The 23,475-nt window shown below is 38.8% G+C and overlaps 1 protein-coding gene across 4 annotated transcripts in view; it reads right to left on the minus strand.

Moving 5' to 3' along the window:
- The window catches only part of SQOR (sulfide quinone oxidoreductase), an 802,763-nt gene that overhangs the window by 79,811 nt on the left and 699,477 nt on the right, over window positions 1-23,475 (minus strand). For all 4 annotated transcript variants that reach the window (XM_044073360.1, XM_044073363.1, XM_044073361.1 and 1 more), the window contains one exon: window positions 12,738-12,921. In XM_044073360.1, the coding sequence (XP_043929295.1) occupies window positions 12,738-12,921 (184 nt within the window). The remainder of the gene's footprint in view (window positions 1-12,737; window positions 12,922-23,475) is intronic.

Genomic DNA, 23,475 nt, shown 5'->3' on the forward strand with positions numbered 1-23,475 from the left:
TCATATATTTGAATTTGTGTTCCTTATAGGTCAGAATGTGTTTTGCTGGGGCGTTTCCAATTTTCCCTTTGGAAATTGCATACTGATGTTCATAGACTCGATCACGGAGTCTATGCTCCGTTTTGCCGATATAAAATGCAGGGCAACATTGGCACCTAGCTAAATAAACCACATTCTTAGAGTTACAATTAAATCTCTATTTTAATTTTTACTGAATGTTGTTGATGAGGAAGTAATTTGCAACATCAACATGTTTACAAAAATTACAGGATTCACATTTATCCATACCTGTAATTTTAGGGGCACTCCTACGTTGTTGTTCCAACATATTCTTTAGGTTTTTACCCCTTCTAAATATCACTTTGGGGTGATCTCCTAACTTACTAAATAACATCGGATTAATTCTAAATAGTTCCCAGTTTTTCTGGATAATCTTAGTGATTAATTGACTATCCATGGTGAATGTGGTAATAAAACAGAGATGAAAGTCAGTTTCACTTCTTACATTTTGTTCTCCAAGGCTGTTCATGACCTGTTGGTTACCAAAATTAGAAGCAACGCCTTGGGCCATACATACTTGCTTAACACCTAAAATACGGTTATAATCCTTACTAAGCCTCTTGGATTTGACCTCTTCTATCAAGGAATCTAGTAAAGCTTCAGGGTAGTCATGTCTCAGAAACATATTTTTCAATAAATAACATTCATCCACAAACTCATTGTCCTGACTTTCTATTTGTGCAGTCCTCACCAGCTGGCCTTTAACAACTGACCGTTTCTGATGGTGAGGGTGACAACTTGAGAAGTGTAGGAAGGCAGTAGAATATGTGCTCTTCCTATGGATCTTGGCTACAAAACATTGTTGTACTCTATTCTTTGTTAGCCAGACATCTAAATAAGCAATCTCCTCAGTGTTGAACGTGTGTGTGTGTGTGTGTGTGTGTGTGTGTGTGTGTGTATGGAGCCGCGGTGGTGCAGCGTTTAGCATTGTCGCCTCATAGCAAGAAGTTTTCCAGTTCGATTTCCAGATGGGGTGCCTTCTGTACAGAGTCTACATGTCCTTCCTGCTGTCGCGTGGGCTTCCTCTGGGTGTTCTGGTTCCTCCCATGTTCCAAAGACATGCATTAGATGGACTGGATGTTCTATACTGGCTGTAAGTGCGAGTGTGTATGACAGTGAGGGTAACAGATGAAGTACTGTGGAACGGCTAGCAATTTGGTGGTGTAAAACCTTGGCTCGAGATGACTGTCATTGCTGAAGTGACACCCCAACCCCATGTGCAAGCAAAATGGGAAAAGGGGTTGAGGATGGATGGATATGTTTGTGTGTGTGTGCGCGCGCGCGCGTGTGTGTGTATGTGTGTGTGTGTGTGTGTGTGTGTGTGTGTGTGTATACACACACACACACACACACACACACACACACACACACACACACACACACACGGTTTACTATCAATCTGTTGAAGGTCAGAATAATTTTCTGACCCAGATATTGAAAGTAAACCTCGAAATTTACAATTACAGAACAAGTGAAAATGTCAAATCAGCTGAACAAATTCAGCTGATTTGACATTGTTTTCAAAAACATCACCTGATGTTAGCTATAGGAGTTCACTTTGCATGACCTCCAATACCTAACATCACATTTTTGCAGGGGCAATCCCCCCTGCACCCCCACACCCCCTAACTATATATTCCAACTCTGAGATCACACTACAGTGAGGAAGGGGTTGAATTTCCCAAACCACACTGTACCACAATCGCTGTATAATTCTTCAAAAGTTTATATTAGTGAATGCATACTACATTCTCTAATATAAACTTTCGAACATTGAGATGTTCACCCAGATGAAACTTCAAAAATCTGCAGTTCGAAGTTTTCATATGGGTACTTCTCAACTCAACATTTTAATAATAAACCTAAATTAATGTTTTTGCAGGGTGGCTTTGCCTCCCGGCACCCCCACTTTAATATTCTCCCTCCAAGATCGCAGTACAGTGGGGAAAAGGGAATTTTCCCTTATCTACACCATAGTATGACCTCGGCAACAGGCATACTTATGCAAATGGTGAAAAGCACTTTTGCGTAAGTATGCTCGGCCGTAATGGATTTGGACTTTTGATCTTTCAATCAAAATTCCTAGACCCATATATATATATATATATATATATATATATATATATATATATATATATAGATATAGATATATATATATATATGTAAACATATATGGATTCACTTTATAATCTCGATATACTGAAATCTCGAATTTCAGTATCTTGAGACTATAAGATAGAACACCAAGAAGATCGACAACCCATAAGCGTGAAATTTTAAATCCAGACTAGTATAAATGACCTGCTATAGTGATAAATATTTGCTAGAATGTTTACAACAGTATAATGGCTGAAGAAGTTCCCATTGCACCAGGAGCTATCAGAGCTGCGTACAAAACGAGTAGTTCACAAAAAGGAAGCCCTGTATTGCTACTAGATGGATAGGTCCTGAATCGTGAAAAAGTTGTTAAAGAAAAGACATATTGGTGCTGTAAATGGAAATGTACACAAAAGTGCACAGATAGGGCTGTAACTACAAGTGTACCGGATGGAGAAAAGTTGATAAAATCTGTGGAGCATACTTGTTGACCCTAGTGAAGTAGAGCGATACAAAATGTGTGTTGATTTAAGAATAAAAGCAAAAGTTTCCCATGACACACCTTGCTTAATTGTGGACGACATACTAGCTTCTATGTCTGCAACTGTTACCCCAAGTTTACCCACACATAAAGTTTTGTTACAGCAGGTAGGCATGGTACGTAGTAAATATATTAATATCTTCTTTCCCCACTAAGTCAGGTGTACTTATAAGTAAAATAGGTGTATTTATAAGTAAAACTATCAGTGATACTTCTACTGATACTATTGTAGTAGTGTTCACTACAGTTCAAAGCCTACTTGACCTGAGTACAGCTACAGTTTGGTTAATGGATGAGAATTTATTTTTATAAAGGGATAATATGCTGACAATTGTACAGTATCTATGGTCTTCTGAAATATGGAGAATTCAATAAATGTATACCATTATTGTTCTGTCTTATGAGTAAAAAGTCTTTGAAGTCTTATAATGTCATGTGGCATTGTGTACTACAGCTGTTAGAACAAGGGTATGTACAAGGGTAAAGTACATGTTGAGTGATTTTGAAATTGCCTCTAAAAAAAGTGTTGCTCTGAATTTACATGGCATTACATGTAAGGGTTGTCTCTTCCACTTTGGACAAAATGTTTGGAGAAAGGTCCAACAGTTAGGATTAGCTCATATCTATAACACTGACATGTCTTTTCAACTATCTGTAAAGTGTCTTGTTGCTCTAGCTTTTGTACTGGAAGAGGATGTGCCTTCAGCTTTTAATAAACTGAAAGAATAATTTCCAACTGACAGTAAAGACTTACTAAGATATTTTTCTGATTGGTACCTTCTTGGTAAGGTATGTAAATTTTCCACCAGACAACTGCTTTGTGCAGATTTCCCCCCCTATTCCCGGTGTAATTCTGGAATGTGCATGAGTTAAACTGTTTCTTCCATGTACCCAAAATAGTGTTCAGGCATGGCATCGCTGATTGAAATTGCTGCTAGGAACCAGAGCTTCTGATTTAAATGTATTAATGAGTGTTTTAGCAATGAGCAGGATAGAGTGGAGGAACTGCAAGTGCACATGAGTTGTGGTTGTCCACCATTACCAAAGCACTGGAATCATTGCCTCACCTCAGGCTTCGTGTCCACTGAGTGGTGCAAAACTACAGTTATCCCACTCCACAAGGGGGGGATCCACTTAGATCCTAGGAAATACCACCCCATCAGTCTGACGAGCCTGATCTGCAAGGACATGGAACGTATTATCATGGAACTTATAAACAAAGACATTGGAACCCTTCAAACACTGGACCTCACGCAGTTTGGGTTCGTGAAGGGCTCATCTTGTCTCCTGAACCTGATTGACTTTTTCAAATCAGTCTCCAGAGCCATGGACAAGGGTGAGGTGGTCCACACAGCCTATCTGGATCTTGTCAAGGCCTTCAACACCATCCCCCACTCTGGAATAATAGATAAACTTACTAAGCTGGGTATTAATCCCTATGTCACTCGATGGGTTGCCATCTGGGTAACTGACAGAACCCACACTGCAAAAGTAGCTGACTCCAAATCCAGCCCCAGACAAGTGTCAAGTGGAGTACCTCAGGGTTCAGTCCTGGGACCGCTCTTGTTTGGCATCTACTTCTCTGAAGTATAGGCCAACACTAAGGGACTCTGGCTAACAAAGTTCGCAGATGACTGCAAATTGGGAGCCATTATTGAATCCTCAAATTATATGGATATTCTGCAAAAGGATCGTACAGAAACAGATGCTTGGTGCCAGAGCCATGGGCTCAAGCTCAATGCCAAGAAATGTATAGTTATTCCCTATGGGGAAAACATGTACCTGTTTATTACCACATAGGTGGCAGTACACTAAACATCAAAAGTGTGATAAGAGACTTAGAGACACAGGTGGACAGTGGTCTCACCTTCGATAACCACATTGCCACAACAGTCAGGAAATCCTTCTATCTGGCACACCTCATCACTAAGGGCTTTTCATCCAGAAAAAAGGAGGTCATTGTCCCACTGTACTCATCCCTCATTAGACCCATTATAGAATGCAAAGCCCCATTTGGTATGTACCTCTCAAGACATCTGCAACAACTGGAAAGGCCGCAGAAATACCTCACTAAAAGAATCACAGGTCTAAAGCAGATGCCGTATGCTGACCATCTAAAAAAACTCCACCTATACTCTGTCGCATATCGTCTACTCAGAAGTGATCTCTGCTTAACATACAAGGCCATGTCAACTCCAGTGCTGTTGGACTTGCTACACTTAAAGAAATCCCAATCCCTCAGAGACACACACTCCAGAGATCTAACCTTGTCATCACAATGAACAAAACATGCTAGAGTGATAGGTTCCTGACCCAGACACTCCTCAGACTCTGGAATAGACTGCCCATACATGTCAAGCAGAACGCCTCTTTGGCCTCTTCAAAAGGAATCTTCATGATTGGATGGGAGATAGATCATGTCAGTTGCCCTGCTGGACACGGGTCCAAAGAAGCAAATACTGTGGGAAGAAATAGCCAGGAAATTGTTACGGCTAGGACTGTATAGGCCCTAGGGCCGATAGTCTAGTACCAACCTATGAACCTACTATTAAACGGCACAGTCAGTTTGAAAATGTTTTACAGAACAGCAAAACATACAATATACCTGACTTCCTTATGGCCACTGCAAGACTGCTGAAGATGTGACATATGAACATTTCTTTATTAATGTAATGTGAAGATCGGGATATTAGTGATGTTCATGGTTTTCGTTCAAGATACAAAGTAGTTGGTGGGATACGAGTGATATTCATGGTTTTCTTTCACAATACAAATTAGTTGGTGTCTCACTTTAAGTGGAGTTCCCTTGTTTTGTATTTGAAAGGACAGGTGTTGGAATTTAATGGAATTCCATTGCTTTGGAGTTAAAAGGACTTGTGTTTGAGTTTACTTTAATACCGTTGTTTTGGATTTTAAATGGGAGGTGTTTGAATATAAATAAAGTCGTTTGCAGCATTTTCGATAGTCTGATGTTCAGGCATATGTTATTCAGTCTTTTGATACTCGGTAATGTGGGTTCCAGTATTATGATGGTTCAGGCTATTGATTTTTCGATTTTATAGTCTTGATATACTGTAATTCAAGATTTCAGTATTTTGATATTATAAAGTGAATCCACACACACACACACACACACACACACACACACATATATAGGTTCACTACAGAATCCAGAAATCCTGAAATCCTGAATTTCAGTATTTCAAAATTCCATAGCCGAAAGCTTAAAATCCCAAAACCCCATAACCACGAAACTTGAAATTGTGAACCTACACTACAAATACACCACACATATACAAATACACATAATGTCCCCACACAATTAAACATGCAATCCTATACTACAGACAAGCAGGGGGCAAGCCTGCACCCCCCATGTGTGGGGCTGCACCTCCCACCCCCCTTTCTTATATATACTAACTCCCAGATCGTGCAATCGCACACACAAAGGTAACTCACAGCCCACACATTTCACAGCCCCTTGCACACACACATCACTGCCAAAACTCACACTAATATACACTAAAGCCCCTAACCAACACACTCATACATACTTACCTGAACTTACACCCATCCATTCACACACCGCAACACCAGAAGCTCTGAACTTCGGGATTTTGAATTTTGCGCTTCTGGTGATTTTAATCTATTAAAGTGTAGACCTGAAATCTTATAAAATTTCTCCATTACTTCTTCTAGCTCTCCTAATGACTCTCTGGAATTTGATAGGGTTAATAAAATATCATCAGCAAAAAGCATTATTTTAGATATGTACTGGTCATAGACTTCTATTCCTTTTATTCTTGGATTATTGCGCATTGATTATGTTTTTCTTCCAGAGAATTGATACTCTTTTTGTCTTTGTTCTATAGGAGGATTGAGCTAAGACTGTATAGTCCTTAGGGTTCCAAATAAAGCTATCATTAGTCTTAAAATGTGTTTCCTGGAGAAATATTACTTGTGCCTTATTTAGATAAGTTGACTTAGAAAATATCCAGTATTTAGTTACCCTTATGAGATCCCAAATATGTCAGATATGTCATTTTGGATAAATTAATTGCAAAAGAGGAGCATACACTAAATAAGCCAACAACAAATAGATTATTACTAAAATAATTTGACTAAAAGGACTCTACAGGAGACAATGAGTGATTACCATTGAAATATGAATTTACTGTAGGTGTACAATCTTCAGCTCACCAACTTCAACTTACACTTATGAAAAAACATGGCTTATCAGTGGTATCCTGACTCTGAGTAGAGGCGGCCTACATTCTAGTGAGCAGTGCTTTTACATATTTATAAATTTACAAAGCAGAGTCTAAGAATGAACTATGATCACCCTGACAATTTCCATCCTGCATAGGGCACCTCCTGCTTCCAGTATGGGTAATCACATCAGGTCTAGAATGAATGTGAAGGTACCTATATGGTAATCAAGACTTACCTTAGGTAAGTATTAATCAAATAGTATTTAGAGCATCTTAGAGAGTTGTCGGGGCAGTTAAAATACTCTTAAGCCTCTCCTCCCTTGACCAAAAACAGAAATTTCACTTCCCTTTCTTTCCCTTGTTTTAAATCAGTACTAATAAAATAAATTCAGTAAACAGAGGTAAACAGAAATAACATTCAGTAGTCCGTCTTGTACATGACTCACAATCCATTAAACAAGTCAGTGACTAACATCACTTTAGTAAACATTATAAAGACAAATTAGAAATTATTTTCTAGCTCTTTAAATTTTCTGATAAAGCAAAAAGTTAACAATAAGCTATTTTAACTAAAAGTATAAAGCATTTCAAATTTTCCTTGCATGTATACATTTCTACTTATATTGTAGTGTCAATAGCTGTCTTTGAAATCTGTACAATACTTCACTTCTTCAAATCATTCCTTTTTCAATTCAGGTTTTGTTTTGTAAAAACGGCAACAACATTTCAAGGGCACAATTAATATTTAGATTGATGTTTACAATAAATAACTTGTCAGTTGCCAACTGAGTTAATTTAGAATGCAAGGTTAGTGCAAATATAGCATGTTGCAAAAATAATATGAATTTTTAGTTTGTTCTAGAGCCTTTCTTATGCAAGTGACATATATAATGTAGCATATATAGAGCAGATAGCTTATGGATTCAGGTTGTTAAAGTAAATTATGCTTATTAATCAGGCAGTTTCATTTAAATTCACAAGTAATTTGGGGACATTTCAGTTGACTTTCCAGGAATGTGTAGTCCAATGTGAGTAACTGAGTCCACTTTTCCTCATAAACATGTCATAATTAATTAAACTAAGCAGAGTTTAACATCTGTCTAATAATCATTATAAAGACAAAGAATAGTAATTTCATAGCTCTTCAAACTTTCTGATATCACAAAATGTTGACAGTAAGCTATTTTAACTGGAAGACTAAAGCATTTCAATACTTCTTTGTGAATATATATTTTTACTTTTACTATAGTGTCAAGAACTGTCTTTGAAATCTATGCATTACTTCACTTCTTTCAAGTCATTCATTTTACAGTTCAGATTATATTTTGTCAAAATGTCAACAGGATTTCAAGGGCACATTTAATATTTAAACTGATATTTTAAATGAATAGCTGATAGTTACCAAGTGAGTTTGTACAGAGTGTGAGGTAACTGCAAAGATAACATGTTGCAAATAGTAATATGTATCTTTTCATATGCGCTAGAGACTGACAATTTCAAGTAACATAAAATGAAACTTTTACAGTGCAGACAGCTTGTGAAATCAGCATGTTAAACTGAGTAATACTTTATAATCAAGCAGCTACATTTAAGTGCACATGTAGTTTGAGAACATTTCAGTTGTGTTTCCAGGAATATGTAATCCTGTGAGGATAAATCATAAAATATTTACAAATAGTCCTGTTATGTATTTATTTTACCTTGCTTAGGTTGTTTTTCATTTTAATAACTAAACATTACTTTTTCTTATTTTGTGTTATCTCTACTTCTTCTTTCGGCTTTTCCCGGTTAGGGGTCACCACAGCGGATCACCTGTCCACTCATGATTGGCAGTGGTGTTTATCTGTGAGGCTAAATGCACTTCGCAGGTTCACAGTGTTCTTAGAAACTGTAGTAATTGTTTACTGTTGCTATGGCAACGCAAATAGAATGTGAAGAAAGCTTCACTTCTCTTAACCAACAGAACATTTTCCCCTCCTTTTTATTTTATGTATTTGTTAATACTTTTGTTTGTTTGTGTCTTTCGGCTTTTCCCGGTTAGGGGTCGCCACAGCGGAACTCCGGTCCGCTAATGATTGGCAGTAGATTTTTACATACTAGCTTGCCGGGCCTAACGCACAACCTTCAACGACGGAACGTCCATTCACGCATGTCGCTACACAGAAGACGCTCTATCTGAGAATCGAATGGGCAACATCTAACTGTGAGGCGACAACGCTACCGCAGCACCATACTAAAAGGAAATAATTCAAAGGACATATGTACATGAATGGAACATTTCAGAGTTAATCATGAACATGTCCCCAATCCCAATAAGCATAACAGTGACTATCATTAATCTAATAAATATTGTAATAATTAATTAAGTTCACTATTCCAATTAGTCTACCTTAAAGCTAGATTACTTTAGACTATTATTTTTATTAAATATATACAGACTATATTAGTATAGTAAATAGAAGAGAATTTAGAAAGAGAGACAAGATGCAGTTAAAATAAATAATGAGAAAAAAAAGAGAGAGAAAGAAAAGAGAAAATTAAGAGAAAATATACATATACTATGTATGTTGATTTACAGTATAAATATTTTATGTGCTATATAACCCTCCTTCTGTGAAAGAAAAGTACCCTGTTTTACATACCTGAGGTAATGTGAAAACTCTCATGTGTCTTCTATTTCCAAAAAATATAGATAAAGATTCCAGTAGTTAGTTACCTTTGTTTTAAAATTCCAAGCAGTAAACTTGGTCCTTTAAAGTAATGTTAAAACAATTCATATCATAATAGATGCTTTGAGAGATTTGGCTGTAACAGTATCAGTCTTTTGCTTCTTCTTTTTGATAACTGTCCAGACATTTGTTTCTTTTGTTCTCTTGAGAGAAGGTGACATCCAATCCATATCTTCTGGTAAAGTGATCACATTATTAGTTTTAATAAATGAAGAGGATTCCTCTCAATAAAAGTCCTCATCTCGTTGGCATACAGTATTCTTATCTTAGCTGGATATGCAAGTTGTGCCTTGATATTATTTGATTTCAGAAACTTTATCACTGGCCACACTTTTTTCCTTTGTTCCATTATTCTAGATGGATAGTCGTTATCAAATCTTATCAGGCTCTGTTTATATTTTAGAGGTGCCTTCCTCCAAGCAGATCTTAAAATCAGTTCCTTGTCCAAGTATGAAAGAAATTTGATAATTATTGACCTATGAGGAGAGTTTGAGTTAGTGGCAGGTTTCCCAAGAGCTCTATGTGCCCTTTCAATGCCAAAGGAAAGTCCTTCTTTTAAATTTAAAAAGTCAGGGATCCAGCATGATAAAAAGGAAATAATATCCTCACCTTCTGTGTTTTCAGGTAATCCGAAAATCCTGATGTTATTTCTCCTCTCCTATTTTCCAAGTCATCTACTTTATTAACCAACTAAGCGTTTTGTTTAAGAAGCAGTTCTTTCTGTGTTTCCACTTCCTTAAGTCTGCTTTCTAAGTCATTTAGAGAAACCTCTATTCCTGTTATCCTTGTCTGGTGTTGTAGCATTTCCTTGAGGGTGTCAGCCTGTTTTTGACTGCTTGTTTTAAGATTTTCCAGGTTCTTTTTAAAATCAACCATCTTCAAAGACAACTCCTGCAGGGTAGATGCCATCTGTTGTAGTTCCTTCTTTAAGGCAGCATCGTGGTGAGAATTCTTTGAGTTGCTCATTTTAACAAGTGAATATATCTCCAAGCTTTTTGACAGGAAATTATTTGTAAAACTTCACCAAAGTTTCTAATTATGTAAATTAGTCCTTTATCTATAAGATTTTATACTTTGAAGAAAAAGAAAAAAAAAAGAACATTTTTTCCTGTCTTATTTAACTAGCTATACGTAGCTCTAAAATGCTGCTTTCAGTTAGCCATTCAGGCTCCGCCCCCAGATGGATTATTTATAATATTTACAATATGCACATATAAAAGAAATGTTGCATTCAAACAATGTTCAGGTGTAGTATTTATAATATTTTTATATATACATATAGGAGAAATATGCATTTTAGTAAATTTGCAATTAAAGATCTAGGGCACAGAGTCTAAGACTTACTTGTAAGTAATTACTGACTGATAGATATAAGTTACCACAAGACAAACACATCTGTTTTTCACTGAGGGGCAAAGTCCCCTACGCCCCTGTGAAGGAGACTGTACACTCTCACCCCCACAATAAACATGATCAACTCCCAGTTTACTTCATCTCAGGGGAAAGGAGAGGAAAAAACGTAAAAGATTTGCCATTGGTCATTTTTTTCAGTGGTATTTTTCTGGTTTCATTCATGCAACTAAACTAATCCTGTAATTTTTAACTTTGATCTCAAGAAGGTGACTGATGGTATCTACAAATGTTTCTGGTGTGACAGACAGCAATGTTCCAACAGATACTGATTAATAAAATAATGAAAGAGAGGACACTGGCAAATTGAATTTGATGCCTAAACTTTTGAAACAGGGAAAAGGTGAAGTATTTGGAAAGCATTGCACTGAGTTTGGAGCCTTTCTATATCGGTCCAGACATAGAAAATACTCCCAAAAAGTTATTTCACTAAAACTAATACTACCTACCAACTCCAGCGAACCCTTTGTGCTGATAAAGGAACAGCAAGAAACTTTAACAAAAGGACATACTCTGAAAAAAGTCTCGGTACAACCTTTGATTTCAAACTAATTCAATTTTTAGAAAGTGGTGATGATGATGATGATGATGATGATGATAATGATGATAAAGTTCCATGTTTGTCAAGTTACAAATTTTCTGCTGCACAACTTTTACCATTTAAATATCAGTCATTTCTGTGTGCAAGGTCTTTTGTGTGCTTTTAATGAAGAAAGTCTGTGCTTTACAAACATCATGCAAAGATTCTAAACAACCTCACTGTTAGATAACCTTTCTGTGGTTAATGCACATAGGGTTATATCACCTTCCCTTACAATAACAACTTATACTAAGACAATAGCTATTTGAATATGTAATAAATAGGGCAGAACAGCAGCAGCCTAGAACTGGCAAGACTAAAACATAGGTGCATTTTGTGAGTTGTTCATTAACTGGGAAGACAACAAAAGGCATTACCGGTGTGAATATGGCACTAAATGCTCAGCACTTTAGCACTGAGATAATGCATTGAGAATAACAGACCTATGTTGAAGGCTGACCCATTAAAACAAAAACCATTCAAATACAAAAGTTTATCAGGTGATCTGTCAAGAAAAGTAGGGATGTACAAATGAACATCTAAACCAGAAAGGATTACACCATGATATAATAAATCTTTTAAATGAACAACACAGATTGTTGACTTTTAGCAAGAATGGGGAGAAACACAGTCTTCAGGGAGAAAAAGTCCCTCTTGTATCTCAGGTCCCCTACATTTCTAAATATGATAACTGAGGAGATGTCCAGTCATGGGGGGGGGGGGGGGTAGAAACTGCTTCACTCCATAGTTGTACCACCTTGTTGATTTCAATTTCAAAGGTGTAATAAAAAGGGAATTGTTTATATATGAATGACTACTTCCATTTGAAGATTACTTTGGGCTATCATACTTGGGTAAACTAGGGGGAAAATACTTTCAAAATGCTCTGACTCCATTTAGTCTTATAGAACAGGATGTATACTAGAAATGCAAGAAAAATTCTAGCTGCCAAACCATAAACAAAAATATTTACTTCAATGCATATTTTCTTCTTGCAGCTCAAGTGCTCATGACAGCTTTCAATAATTTCAGAAGTTAATACTTTATAATGCTAGCTGAATGAGCCAGTTATGTTAGCCTAGATATATGGTTATGTTATACTTCCTTACCTACGGCGGCTGCAGTTTTTGATGTTGGAAGATTGGTGCAGTCACCTATACCAAACACATTTGGGTATTTCTTGTGTTGTAGTGTATCTTTGTCCACGTCTAACCAGCCGACAGAATCAGCAAGAGGACTATTTTTCTGTACTTCATAGGGTCCCATTGGAGGAGTTACATGAAGCATATCATACTAGAAAAAATAGACATACAATGTCGATTAGGCAACCGTTATAAATTTAATACTCGAAAAATTTAAAGAAGCATAATATTCACAGTATTATGTATTATTATCTAACCCTTCTATCTCATACAATTTCCTGAGGTGGTATGAGATCTGCTCTTATAGCTGCTACATCTAACTACTGCAACACAGAACAAAGCTTGCTTTTAAGTAACCCTATATTCTACATGCCTCAGATTAAAGAAATCCCAGGATGCACAAGTCTCAGCTCTCTAAATAATTCCCTTAATAATACTCTACCTGAACCTATGACAGCTTTTACTCAGAATAATTACCTTTTTGCTGTTTCAACCTTTATCACAGCCCTGAACTCAGTCTCTTATTCTCCTTAAATTATACGTCATGCTTGTCTTTATTTCATCTACTGAAAAGTGAAACCAACACTGTTTCCTTTATAAAACTTAAATTTTAACATTACATCACTCAACCCTCAATCCAACCAACCTTCTTAACCTTCAAACCTGATTTCAACACTATGACATCCCTTTCTCATGCAACAGACATTAAATGTGAAAACATGGACAAAAGGTATTTAACTGTTGCCATTACTAATGAATTTCAAGAAAGCCTTTAGCATGCAGGTCATGCTTTCCTTCCACACAAACTCTCTTACACTTGTTTCTGAAAAGAAAATGAGTTCTGGTTTTCTAACAACATCTCTGGTCAAACCACCCAACGTCTTTTTGGAAATTCCACATACTCCCTATTGCTCCCATTTTCTGTGGTTCCTTGTGGTTCTGTTCTTATTCTAGTACTTCTTTATGAAGATGACACCGTTTTATTCTCCTTAAACAATAAAATTCCTTGTCACAAATTTAATTTTGTATCACTTTCTTCAAGGTTAGCATATTCACTCCTGTTTGCAATTCAAACCAGTACAGAACGTTTCCCCGAACAAACTTCTTTCCTCCCTTCCCTCCTTTTCCTTCTTTCATAAAAAAACAGACAGCTTACACCACTCAACCCATAATCCTTTTGATCTATACTAGCATTATCCTGTGTGAACGGAAATTCGTTTTACTTATCCCTCTCCCTAAATTTTTAACCCTACTATACCATAGCAGGTGAAGTAGAAACACACTCCCTCATCAAAAATTCTAGCAAGATGTCTTAGTAAATAAACTGTAGCTTCTATTCAGGGAAATAAGGTTCACTGTCCCCACTATCATTGATATGATAGATTTAAGCCCAGCCACAACACCACAATCTGGTACTGTTCAAGGTTCTACCCCTAGCCCCATACTTCTATCCTCCTTTCATGACTCCTTGGGTTGCCCCACAAGTCAGAGTTCTTTATGTATATGATACTTTTTTATCCCCTTAAGTAATAAATGTATTTCATGTTTGGTTTATTCTTTCCTGCTCAAAATTCAAACCAGAGCAGAAGGTTTTCATTATATACTCCAACCATCCATTGCAAAAAAGTGATCAGCTTACACCATGCATGCTTAACCTTTCTGTCTATACTGGAATCATCCCATTTGAATATCATTTTGCTTTTCTTATTCCTCTCCTTGAAGTTTCTAACCCTACTTTGCTAAAAAGGCAAACACACCCCCATATCAAAAATTTTAGCAAAACCTCCCTGTAGATGCATTTTAATTCAGAAAATACTATTCTCTGTGTCTCCTCCATCATGGATTCACACCCATTTTCATGCCATTACAGCCCTTTTCAGGCAATAACCTTACATATAAAAGAACAGATGAAAACATACTGATGAATCTCAAAGAGTGTTTTTATCTTGCAGATTATGGGAAGTATTCATAACTGTGCTTGGGTGTTGCAAGGATTTGCTACGTACACTTAAGCACAGCTATGACAAGATTCATACAGGGCATACCAACTGTTTTAGTAAGCTTGGAAAAAAAAGAGTATGCAAATGAGACAGCAATGAGATGTAAACAAGGAATGGCTGAAATTTGCCTGCTGATCTTATGTAAATAAAAAAGCTTTCCTGCCTGTTTGCAATTCATTACTTCATTTTATGCATTTCTGTGCAGTGTGCACATGCCTTAGAAAAGTCAAAGTCACACCCCTTCTATCTAGTTTTCAGCTAGTGAAGATGCTAGCTGCTAGCTTACCCATTTCCTGTTGTGAAATGTTTGTCTTGGCCAAAACTCAGGCTCCCAGCAGCGCTCACTGGTACAGAATGTGCAGGTATAGACTAAGATTGAGTCATCTTAACTTTGTTGCTCAAGAAAGCTTTGATAGTTTTCAGTGGACAGGGGTATAGCACTGGTAATATTGAGTTTGTATAACCCACAGATGAGGCCTGAGGGATGCAAGGTCTTCCTGTACCCGTGGACACCTGTGAATGTATAGTCCTCAATATACTTGCTATGGGGACTTTCCAGAGGCAAACTGGAAAAACACTGGTATTTCTCAGGCTTCTACCTGGAATACAGCTCAGCAGTTCCTCTGCATGTTGGCATGTGTGGATCAGTGTATCTATCTGCCAGTTTCAACTCAGGACAGAGCGTGAAACATGAGTGCTTTCTTTGGGATGGCATATTTTAACGAAGTCCTTGATTTACTACATTGTACCCATGTTGCTATTAGGGCCTAATCTGGACCATGGTGGGGGAAGCAATACTAGAGCAGGAAGGGCTACCATTACAGCAATTGCTAGAGGTAGTTTGTGATGTATGGGGATGGATCACCAATGTGTCAGTCCAGCAACCTGGAAGTGCCCATGATTCTTACATCTGGTACACAAGCTTCACACTTTTTCCTCTTTTTGCATACTAGTATACCCCATGGAAACCTTATTTTTAAATGCAAACTTCTTCTATGCATACTACTGTCTGTAGGTATATTTTGGACAATGTATTGCTTACTACTAACCCCCCCCCCACCGCCTTCCTCTATTATACTCTCCCCTCCTTGCTTTCCTCAAGTGTTGCAGGCTACCCACTTGAACTCTGGCTAATGATGCCAGTCTGTAACCCTAAGGAAGCTGCTAAGGAATGCTTCAACACCACCCTTAAACAGACACAGATTGCCATTACGTGAGTGTAATGCTAGCTGACAGTTCATTTCCATTGCATGCATGCGTCTAGAGGTGCCCAACAGTATGACTCTTACTGCATGCAGGATGTTTACCATGCGTTGCATTCTGCACAACATGATCATGCATCAGTCTGGTGCATAACTGCCCCCATGATAGCAATGCAGCTCCGACTATTGTTATTTCTACCAGTAAGGATAGTGATAGTGGCCAGCTGACAGCAGCAGCATCTGATCCCATAAGGAAGGCTCATGCACACTATATGGTTGCACAGGCAAAGAGGCAGCATATATTGCCCATGACATTCAGGTTGTGGTACTGTTAATAAAAAATAACAAGGATAATACTTGATGCATGCATTGTCACCTGAGAGCTATGCTGTGACATGAAAGATCTACTGCTACTGGACATCAGACATTTTCTTTCATCTTTAAAGAAATGCTTATTTTTCCCGAGATAATCACTTGATTGCTTTCTGTGTTTTACTTATTGGCAGCAAAGACCAAGTCTGATGCCTAACTGTCAGTTGTAAACGGTATGGTTAATGGTAAAGGCATAAGGAAGTATGCTGAAGATAACGTATTAAAAACACACAAATATGCTGTCCATAGCAACGTGTTCAGAAGTAATTTTCACATGTACTAGGGGTGAAGCAGGATTGTTGATAATCTGACAGTTGTATAGGCGGGATTGCAAGTATTAACTCAAATGAAGGTCTGTACAGGTGCAGTGTTCCATGTGTGAGATTGTGATGAGTTCACTGTTACCTGAAAGGAAAACTGTGCGTTAGTTTTGTGGTTTGTCCTCTTGATTCTTTACTTTTTTTTTCAGATCTAACAACAATGGCATTCATTCATCTGAAAACTGGCTACTGGGTGAGTACATATTGTTTGTCTTACGGATCACTGTATTAACCCTCAGGTATAAGGTATCTAATTGCCAGTTGTGGTAAATGGTCATATAAGACCTCACATCAGATAATTTATAATAGTCATCATCTGTGCAGTGCTGATGGTTAAGTGACAATAGTGATTCCCTGTGGCATGCACTGTCGGAGATGCTGAACGGGCAGGCTGGTCTGATGAAGCAGATCATTTTTCTGAGCTATGATACAGAATCAGAATTGCCTAGGCATGGTAAGGCCTTGCTGTGTCTAATAATGGTGGCTGCCAGAAAAGCAATTACAAGAAAATGGAAATCAAAATCTAACCAATGATATGAGAGGGAGTGAATATAGTAGCAGAGATAAAACAACTGGAACTGAGATCTTTAGAAAAGGGTAGGAGGAAACTACACAGGACAAAATGGGAACTGTGGGAACAATACATACAAGGAAGGAATGAGGTTTAAAAAGCAGCAGGACTTAAATGAGCTATGTAATGTTTGACTGAAAAGGATTGGGTAGGTTATAACTGATGTATAATGTTTGCAACTGGGAGTGTGTCAGTATGGATTGTGATGCAAAATGCTTGCAACTAGGATTGTGTTGGGGTGGTTTGTTTTCATTTGAATAAATGTATGATTGCCTATATAGTAAGTGATGTTTTAATATAGCAATAACCCACACCTGGGTGTGGGTAATGCTGGATTTACCCACGGTTGGTGTGGTTTGGTCACGAGGGCGAAGCCCGAGTGGCCAAACAAAGCCAACCGTGGGTAAATCCAGCATTACCCACACCCAGAAGTGGGTTATTGCTATTATACAATGACATTATTTAAGAAAAAAATAATTACTTTTCTTAAATAATGGCATTGTATAATGCCTCCTTGCTGCCCTTCCACAGCTGTCTGGTATTCTGTGGCAGCTCTGATGTACTGCGCATGCGTATGCCTACGTAGTACATCAGAGCTGTGGGCAAAAGCAACGGAGAAAGCAAGATCTCTGTTGCTTTTTACAAACTGTTTTGCTATGTTAAATGGGTTTAACATAGCGAGACAGCTTTAAAAAAAGCAAGGGAGAATCTCCATTGCTTTTTTTTAAAGCTGTCTCGCTATGTTAAATCCATTTAACATAGCGAGACAGTTTTGAAAAAAGCAACGGAGAAAGCAAGATCTCCGTTGCTTTTTACAAACTGTTTCGCTATGTTAAATGGGTTTAACATAGCGAGACAGCTTTAAAAAAAGCAACGGAGAATCTCTGTTGCTTTTTTTAAAGCTGTCTCGCTATGTTAAACTCATTTAACATACCGAGACAGAGTGAAGCAACAGAGATCTTGTGTTCTCTGTTGCTGTAAAAAAAGAGTTATAGTAATGGAAAAATTCTGGGCGATAGGACCTTTTTCCATTACTATAACTCTGATTTACAAGGTGCATGCTGACCAATCAGCGTGCATGTTTTTGAATATTAATGGGGGGGGTCGTTGTATAATAAAGATTTTTCTGTTTTAGAAAAAGGCAGGAATTGAATAATTATGTAATTTTGCTTAGGTTATATGACATATAGCAATATATGTGAAGTAAAATGTTTGTCATGTTATTTATAGTGTGATTACTTTTATATGAATGTATATTTGTCTAGGTCATAAGTGATAACTCAATAAAGGTGTTTGGAAAGAAAAAAAAAAACAGTGCTAGTTTTTACTGGCCGGATTAACTAAAAATTGTAGTAACATATGCACTGGGCTACCCCTATTGTCCTCTGCACTTGCAGTGGCCTGTGGCTGAACTATGTCGTGGTGCTTCTGCTTCTGGGCCTGCCAAGACCTTGCATGTTTCAAGAGTTATCTGTGAAATACACCCATAACAGTATTTTAAATAAGTTTACACAGCCACATAAACATGTTCCAATCTTTTTCTTACTTTTCTCGTGTATTATCACTTCTTTCTAGATGCTGTGAATAGTTATGCAATTAAAACCAGTCGGTGGTTTGAACATTTGCTCTAGATAATGCCACTGTTGATGTGACACACTGACCCCATGTGGAAAAATGGGGTCGTGGATGGATGAACAGATGGATCCATGACTGAATACTGAAGACTGTGTGACTTATGGCTTTTAATCATTGTGGATTGCAACTCCAGTTACAGATCTAGGGTGTTATACACAGTGTCCCCCAACGATAGTACGGGTGGCAGTCCCAGTAATCATAAACAAGTGCTGGTATGTGAGCTTAATGCAAGCCGCTCTGGTAGCATGACCTACTGGATGAAGGGAGAACCTTTAGACACTGATCCCACTGTGCTGCAGGACCAAGACCATGACTGAGAGATTCTACCACATGTTGTGGAAGGCTAACAAGGTATATCTGCCTTCCTTTGTGCTAAGAAACCTATATTTATTGTAGGACTTCCTTGAGAATCACATGGGGTGCAGCCAATTCACCCACCACATGTGAAGTCAGTCCCCTGTCCATGTACATCTATGCTTTCAATTTCAGTCTGATAAGCATTTACTAGGGTGAGTATGGAGGTGGACATGGATATACCTGAGGATTAACATGACATTGCCCTTTGCCTAAAACCATTTCATGAATACCCAGCAGTACTCAATCTCTATCTCTATCTGACTCTCTGGAGCAGTGGCCTGTGCCTGAACTATGTCATGGCACATCTGCTGCTGGGTAGCCAAGGCCTTGTGTGTTCCACGAGTTACCTGTGAAATATGTCTTCATTTGACAACCCTTTGTACAGGAGTGACAATGGGTACTGCTAACTCTGAAATGGTAGCATCCTCTTGAAAGTGTTCTGATTGCTCAGAAAAGACTGGTGTTGAGCTGTTTGTGGTGTGTATCCTTTTTTTCCAGTTGTAATGCCATGTCCTCTTTCTACCTTTCTACTCAGTGCCAGCCCGTGTCACTGCTTATTGTTCCTGCCACTTTGTGGTTGTGTGCCTTTGTTCTAAAGCTGTAACATGAGTATGGAATCATTGTTGACAGTCATTTAATAGTGGAAGTGTTTGGCTATGGCTCTGACCTTGTGAAGGAATACCTGAGGATATGGTTAATGATTCATTTGAGAAGAACACTGATCTAAAAGCAGATGATGGCCACATTTAGCACCCAGAAAGGGGCACTTTCTTGCATGGCTGATGTGGACAGGGCAGCTGGTGATGGAAAATATCATGGGTTATTTGTACACAAGTATCATGAGTAATCAATGTCAGCATAAAGTATTGCCCTCAGCTATGCAGAAATCTTCCAAACTGCATGATAGTGAGCTATGCAATAGCTTTCCAAACTGCATGACTGTCAGCTGTGCAGTAACCTTCCAAGCTGCATGACTGTGAGCTATACAGTAACATTCCAAACTGCAGAAGAGAATTCTTCCCCCTACAGCACTGATGCCAAACATTCTTTGATTCCATGCATTAGCACTCTTTGCCTGCTTTTTCAGACATTTCCCACATGTTATCAGTGCATCCATAAGGATATGGTTCTCCTCCAGGCTACAGTTGTCTCTCTGGTATTTTGGTCCCAGCTGCTGCAGCACATTGAACCTGAAAGTGTATATCATCATCTTCTTTTGGCTGTTCCAGTTAGGGGTCGCCACAGCAGATCATCTGTTTCCATTTCTTCCTGTCCTCTGCATCATGCTCTTTCACACCAACCGCCTTCATGTCCTCCCTCACCATATCCATAAACCTTATCTTAGGCCTTCCTCTTTTCCTCTTACCTGGCAGCTCCATCCTTAGCATCCTTTTCCCAATATACCCAGCATCCCTCCTCAGCACATGTCCAAACCAACGCAATCTCCCCTCTCTTGCTTTGTCTCCAAACTGTCCAACCTGAGCTGACCCTCTAATATACTGATTCCTAATCCTGTCCATCCTAGTCACACCCAGTGCAAATCTTAACATCTTTACCTCTGCCACATCCAGCTCTGACTCCTGCCTTTTCGTCAATGCTACAGTCTCCAACCCATATAACATAGCTGGTCTCACTACCCTCTTGTAGACCTTCCCTTTCACTCTTACTGGTACCCGTATGACACAAATCACTCCTGACACTCTTCTCCACCCATTCCACCCTGCCTGTACTCTCTTCTTCACCTCTCTTCCACACTCACCATTACTCTGAACTGTTGATCCCAAGTACTTAAACTCATTCACCTTTACCAACTCTACTCCCTGCATCCTCACCATTCCTCTACCCTCCCTTTCATTTACACACATATATTATGTTTTAGCCATGCTGACCTTCATTCCTTCCCTCTCTAAAGCATATCTCCACCTCTCCAGGGTCTCCTCAACCAGGTCCCTACTCTTACTACATACCACAATGTCATCTGCAAAGATCATAGTCCATGGGCCTCCTGTCTAATCTCATCTGTCAACCTGTCCATCACCACTGCAAATAAGAAAGGGCTCAGAGCTGATCCTTGATGTAATCCCACCTCCACCTTAAACGTATCTGTCACTCCCACTGCAGTCCTCACCAATGTCAAACTACCCTTGTAAATATCCTGTACAACTCTTACATACTTCTCTGCCACTCCCGACTTCCTCATACAATACCACAACTCCTCTCTAGGCACCCTGTCATATGCTTTCTCTAAGTCCACAAAGACACAATGCAACTCCTTCTGACCTTCTCTGTATTTCTCCAACAACACTCTTAGAGCAAATAGTGCATCTGTAGTGCTCTTTCCTGGCATGAAACCATACTGCTGATCACTAATCATCACCTCCCTTCTTAACCTAGCTTCCACTACTCTGTCCCATAACTTCAAGCTGTGACTGATCAATTTTACCCCTCTGTAGTTACTGCAGCTCTGCACATCACCCTTATTCTTAAGATAGGTACCAAAACACTTTTTTTCCACTCCTCAGGCATCCTCTGACTTTCCAAAATTTCATTAAACAATTTGGTTAAAAATTCCACTGCCATTTCTCCTAAGCACCTCCATGCTTCCACTGGTATATCATCTGGGCCAACAGCCTTTCCATTCTTCATCCTCTTCATAGCTGTCCTTACTTCCTTCTTGCTAATCTGCTTCACTTCCTGATTCACTATCCCCACATCATCCAAACTTCTCTCTCTCTCTCTCATTCTCTTCATTTATCAGTCCTTCAAAGTACTCTTTCCATCTACTCAACACACTCTCCTCACTTGTGAGTACATTTCCCTCACTGTCCTTTATCACCCTTACCTGCTGCACATCTTTCCCAGTTCTGTCACTCTGTATAGACAATATGTACAGGTCCTTTTCTCCCTCTTTAGTGTCCAATCTCTCATACAACTCTCCATATGCCTTATTCTTAGCCTTTGCCACCTCTCTCTTTGCCATGCGCCTCATCTCCTTATACTCATGTCTACTTTCTTCATCTCTTTGACAATCCCACTTCTTCTTTGCCAGCCTCTTCCTCTGTATACTCTCCTGTACTTCCTCATTCCACCACCATGTCTCCTTGTCCTCCTTCCTCTGTCCAGATGTCACACCAAGCACCTTCCTAGCAGTCTCCCTTACTAGCTCTGCTGTAGTTATCCAGCTGTTCGGCAACTCTTCATTGCCTCCCAGTGCCTATCTTAACTCTTTCCTGAACTCCATCTCACAATCATCGTTTTTTAACTTCCACCATTTAATCCTTGGCACTGCTTTCACACTCCTCCTCCTCTTCTTGATCACCAACGTCATCCTACAGACCACCATTCTATGCTGCTTAACTACACTTTCCCCAGCCACCACTTTACAATCTCCTTCAGACTGGCCCTCCTACATAGGATATAATCCACCTGTGTGCATTTTCCTCCACTCTTGCACGTCACCCTATGCTCCTCCCTCTTCTTAAAATACATATTCACCACAGCCATGTCCATCCTTTTCGCAAAATCCACAATCATCTGACCTTCTGCATTCCTCTCCATAACACCATACCTACCCATCACTCCTCATTCCTTCTGTTCACTTCACCAACATGCCCATTAAAGTCTGCTCCAATCACCAGTCTCTCACCCTTGGGTACACTCACCACCACTTCATCCAACTCACTCCAAAAATTTTCTTTCTCATCCATCGCACACCCAACTTGTGCAGCATATGCACGAACAACATTCATCATTACACCATCAATTTCAAGCTTCATAAACATCACTCTATCAGACACTCTCTTCACCTCCAAAACACTCTTGGCATACTGTTCCGTTAGGATAACCCCTACCCCATTACTTCTCCCATGGTCAATTTGAACCCATCTCCTATACACTTGGCCCTACTTCCCTTCCATCTGGTCTCTTGCACGCACAATATATCGACCTTCTTTGACCTTTAATTAAACCAGGCTCCCACACATAACACTGACACTTTAGCATTACTTTAACATCACAAATGACAAAAATGTACTGACTGTGTTTTTACTTGGCCTTTGTAACTCATTCAAATCTGTACTTAACCGAGAAGTGTTACGTTTATAAGTACTTTGTATTGTGTTGTGGTTCTGGTTATTTTAGGGGACTTTAACATAGCTCTGTGCTGGTACTCTACTTTTCTGTAACCATTTGCAATGTAATTTAAGGCAAGATATCACATGGACACAGACAGACAGCAATAAATATACA

Source organism: Protopterus annectens, chromosome 5.part1 (assembly GCF_019279795.1).
Source record: "Protopterus annectens isolate FY-2018-M chromosome 5.part1, PAN1.0, whole genome shotgun sequence".
Classification (NCBI taxonomy): Eukaryota; Metazoa; Chordata; order Ceratodontiformes; family Protopteridae; genus Protopterus; species Protopterus annectens.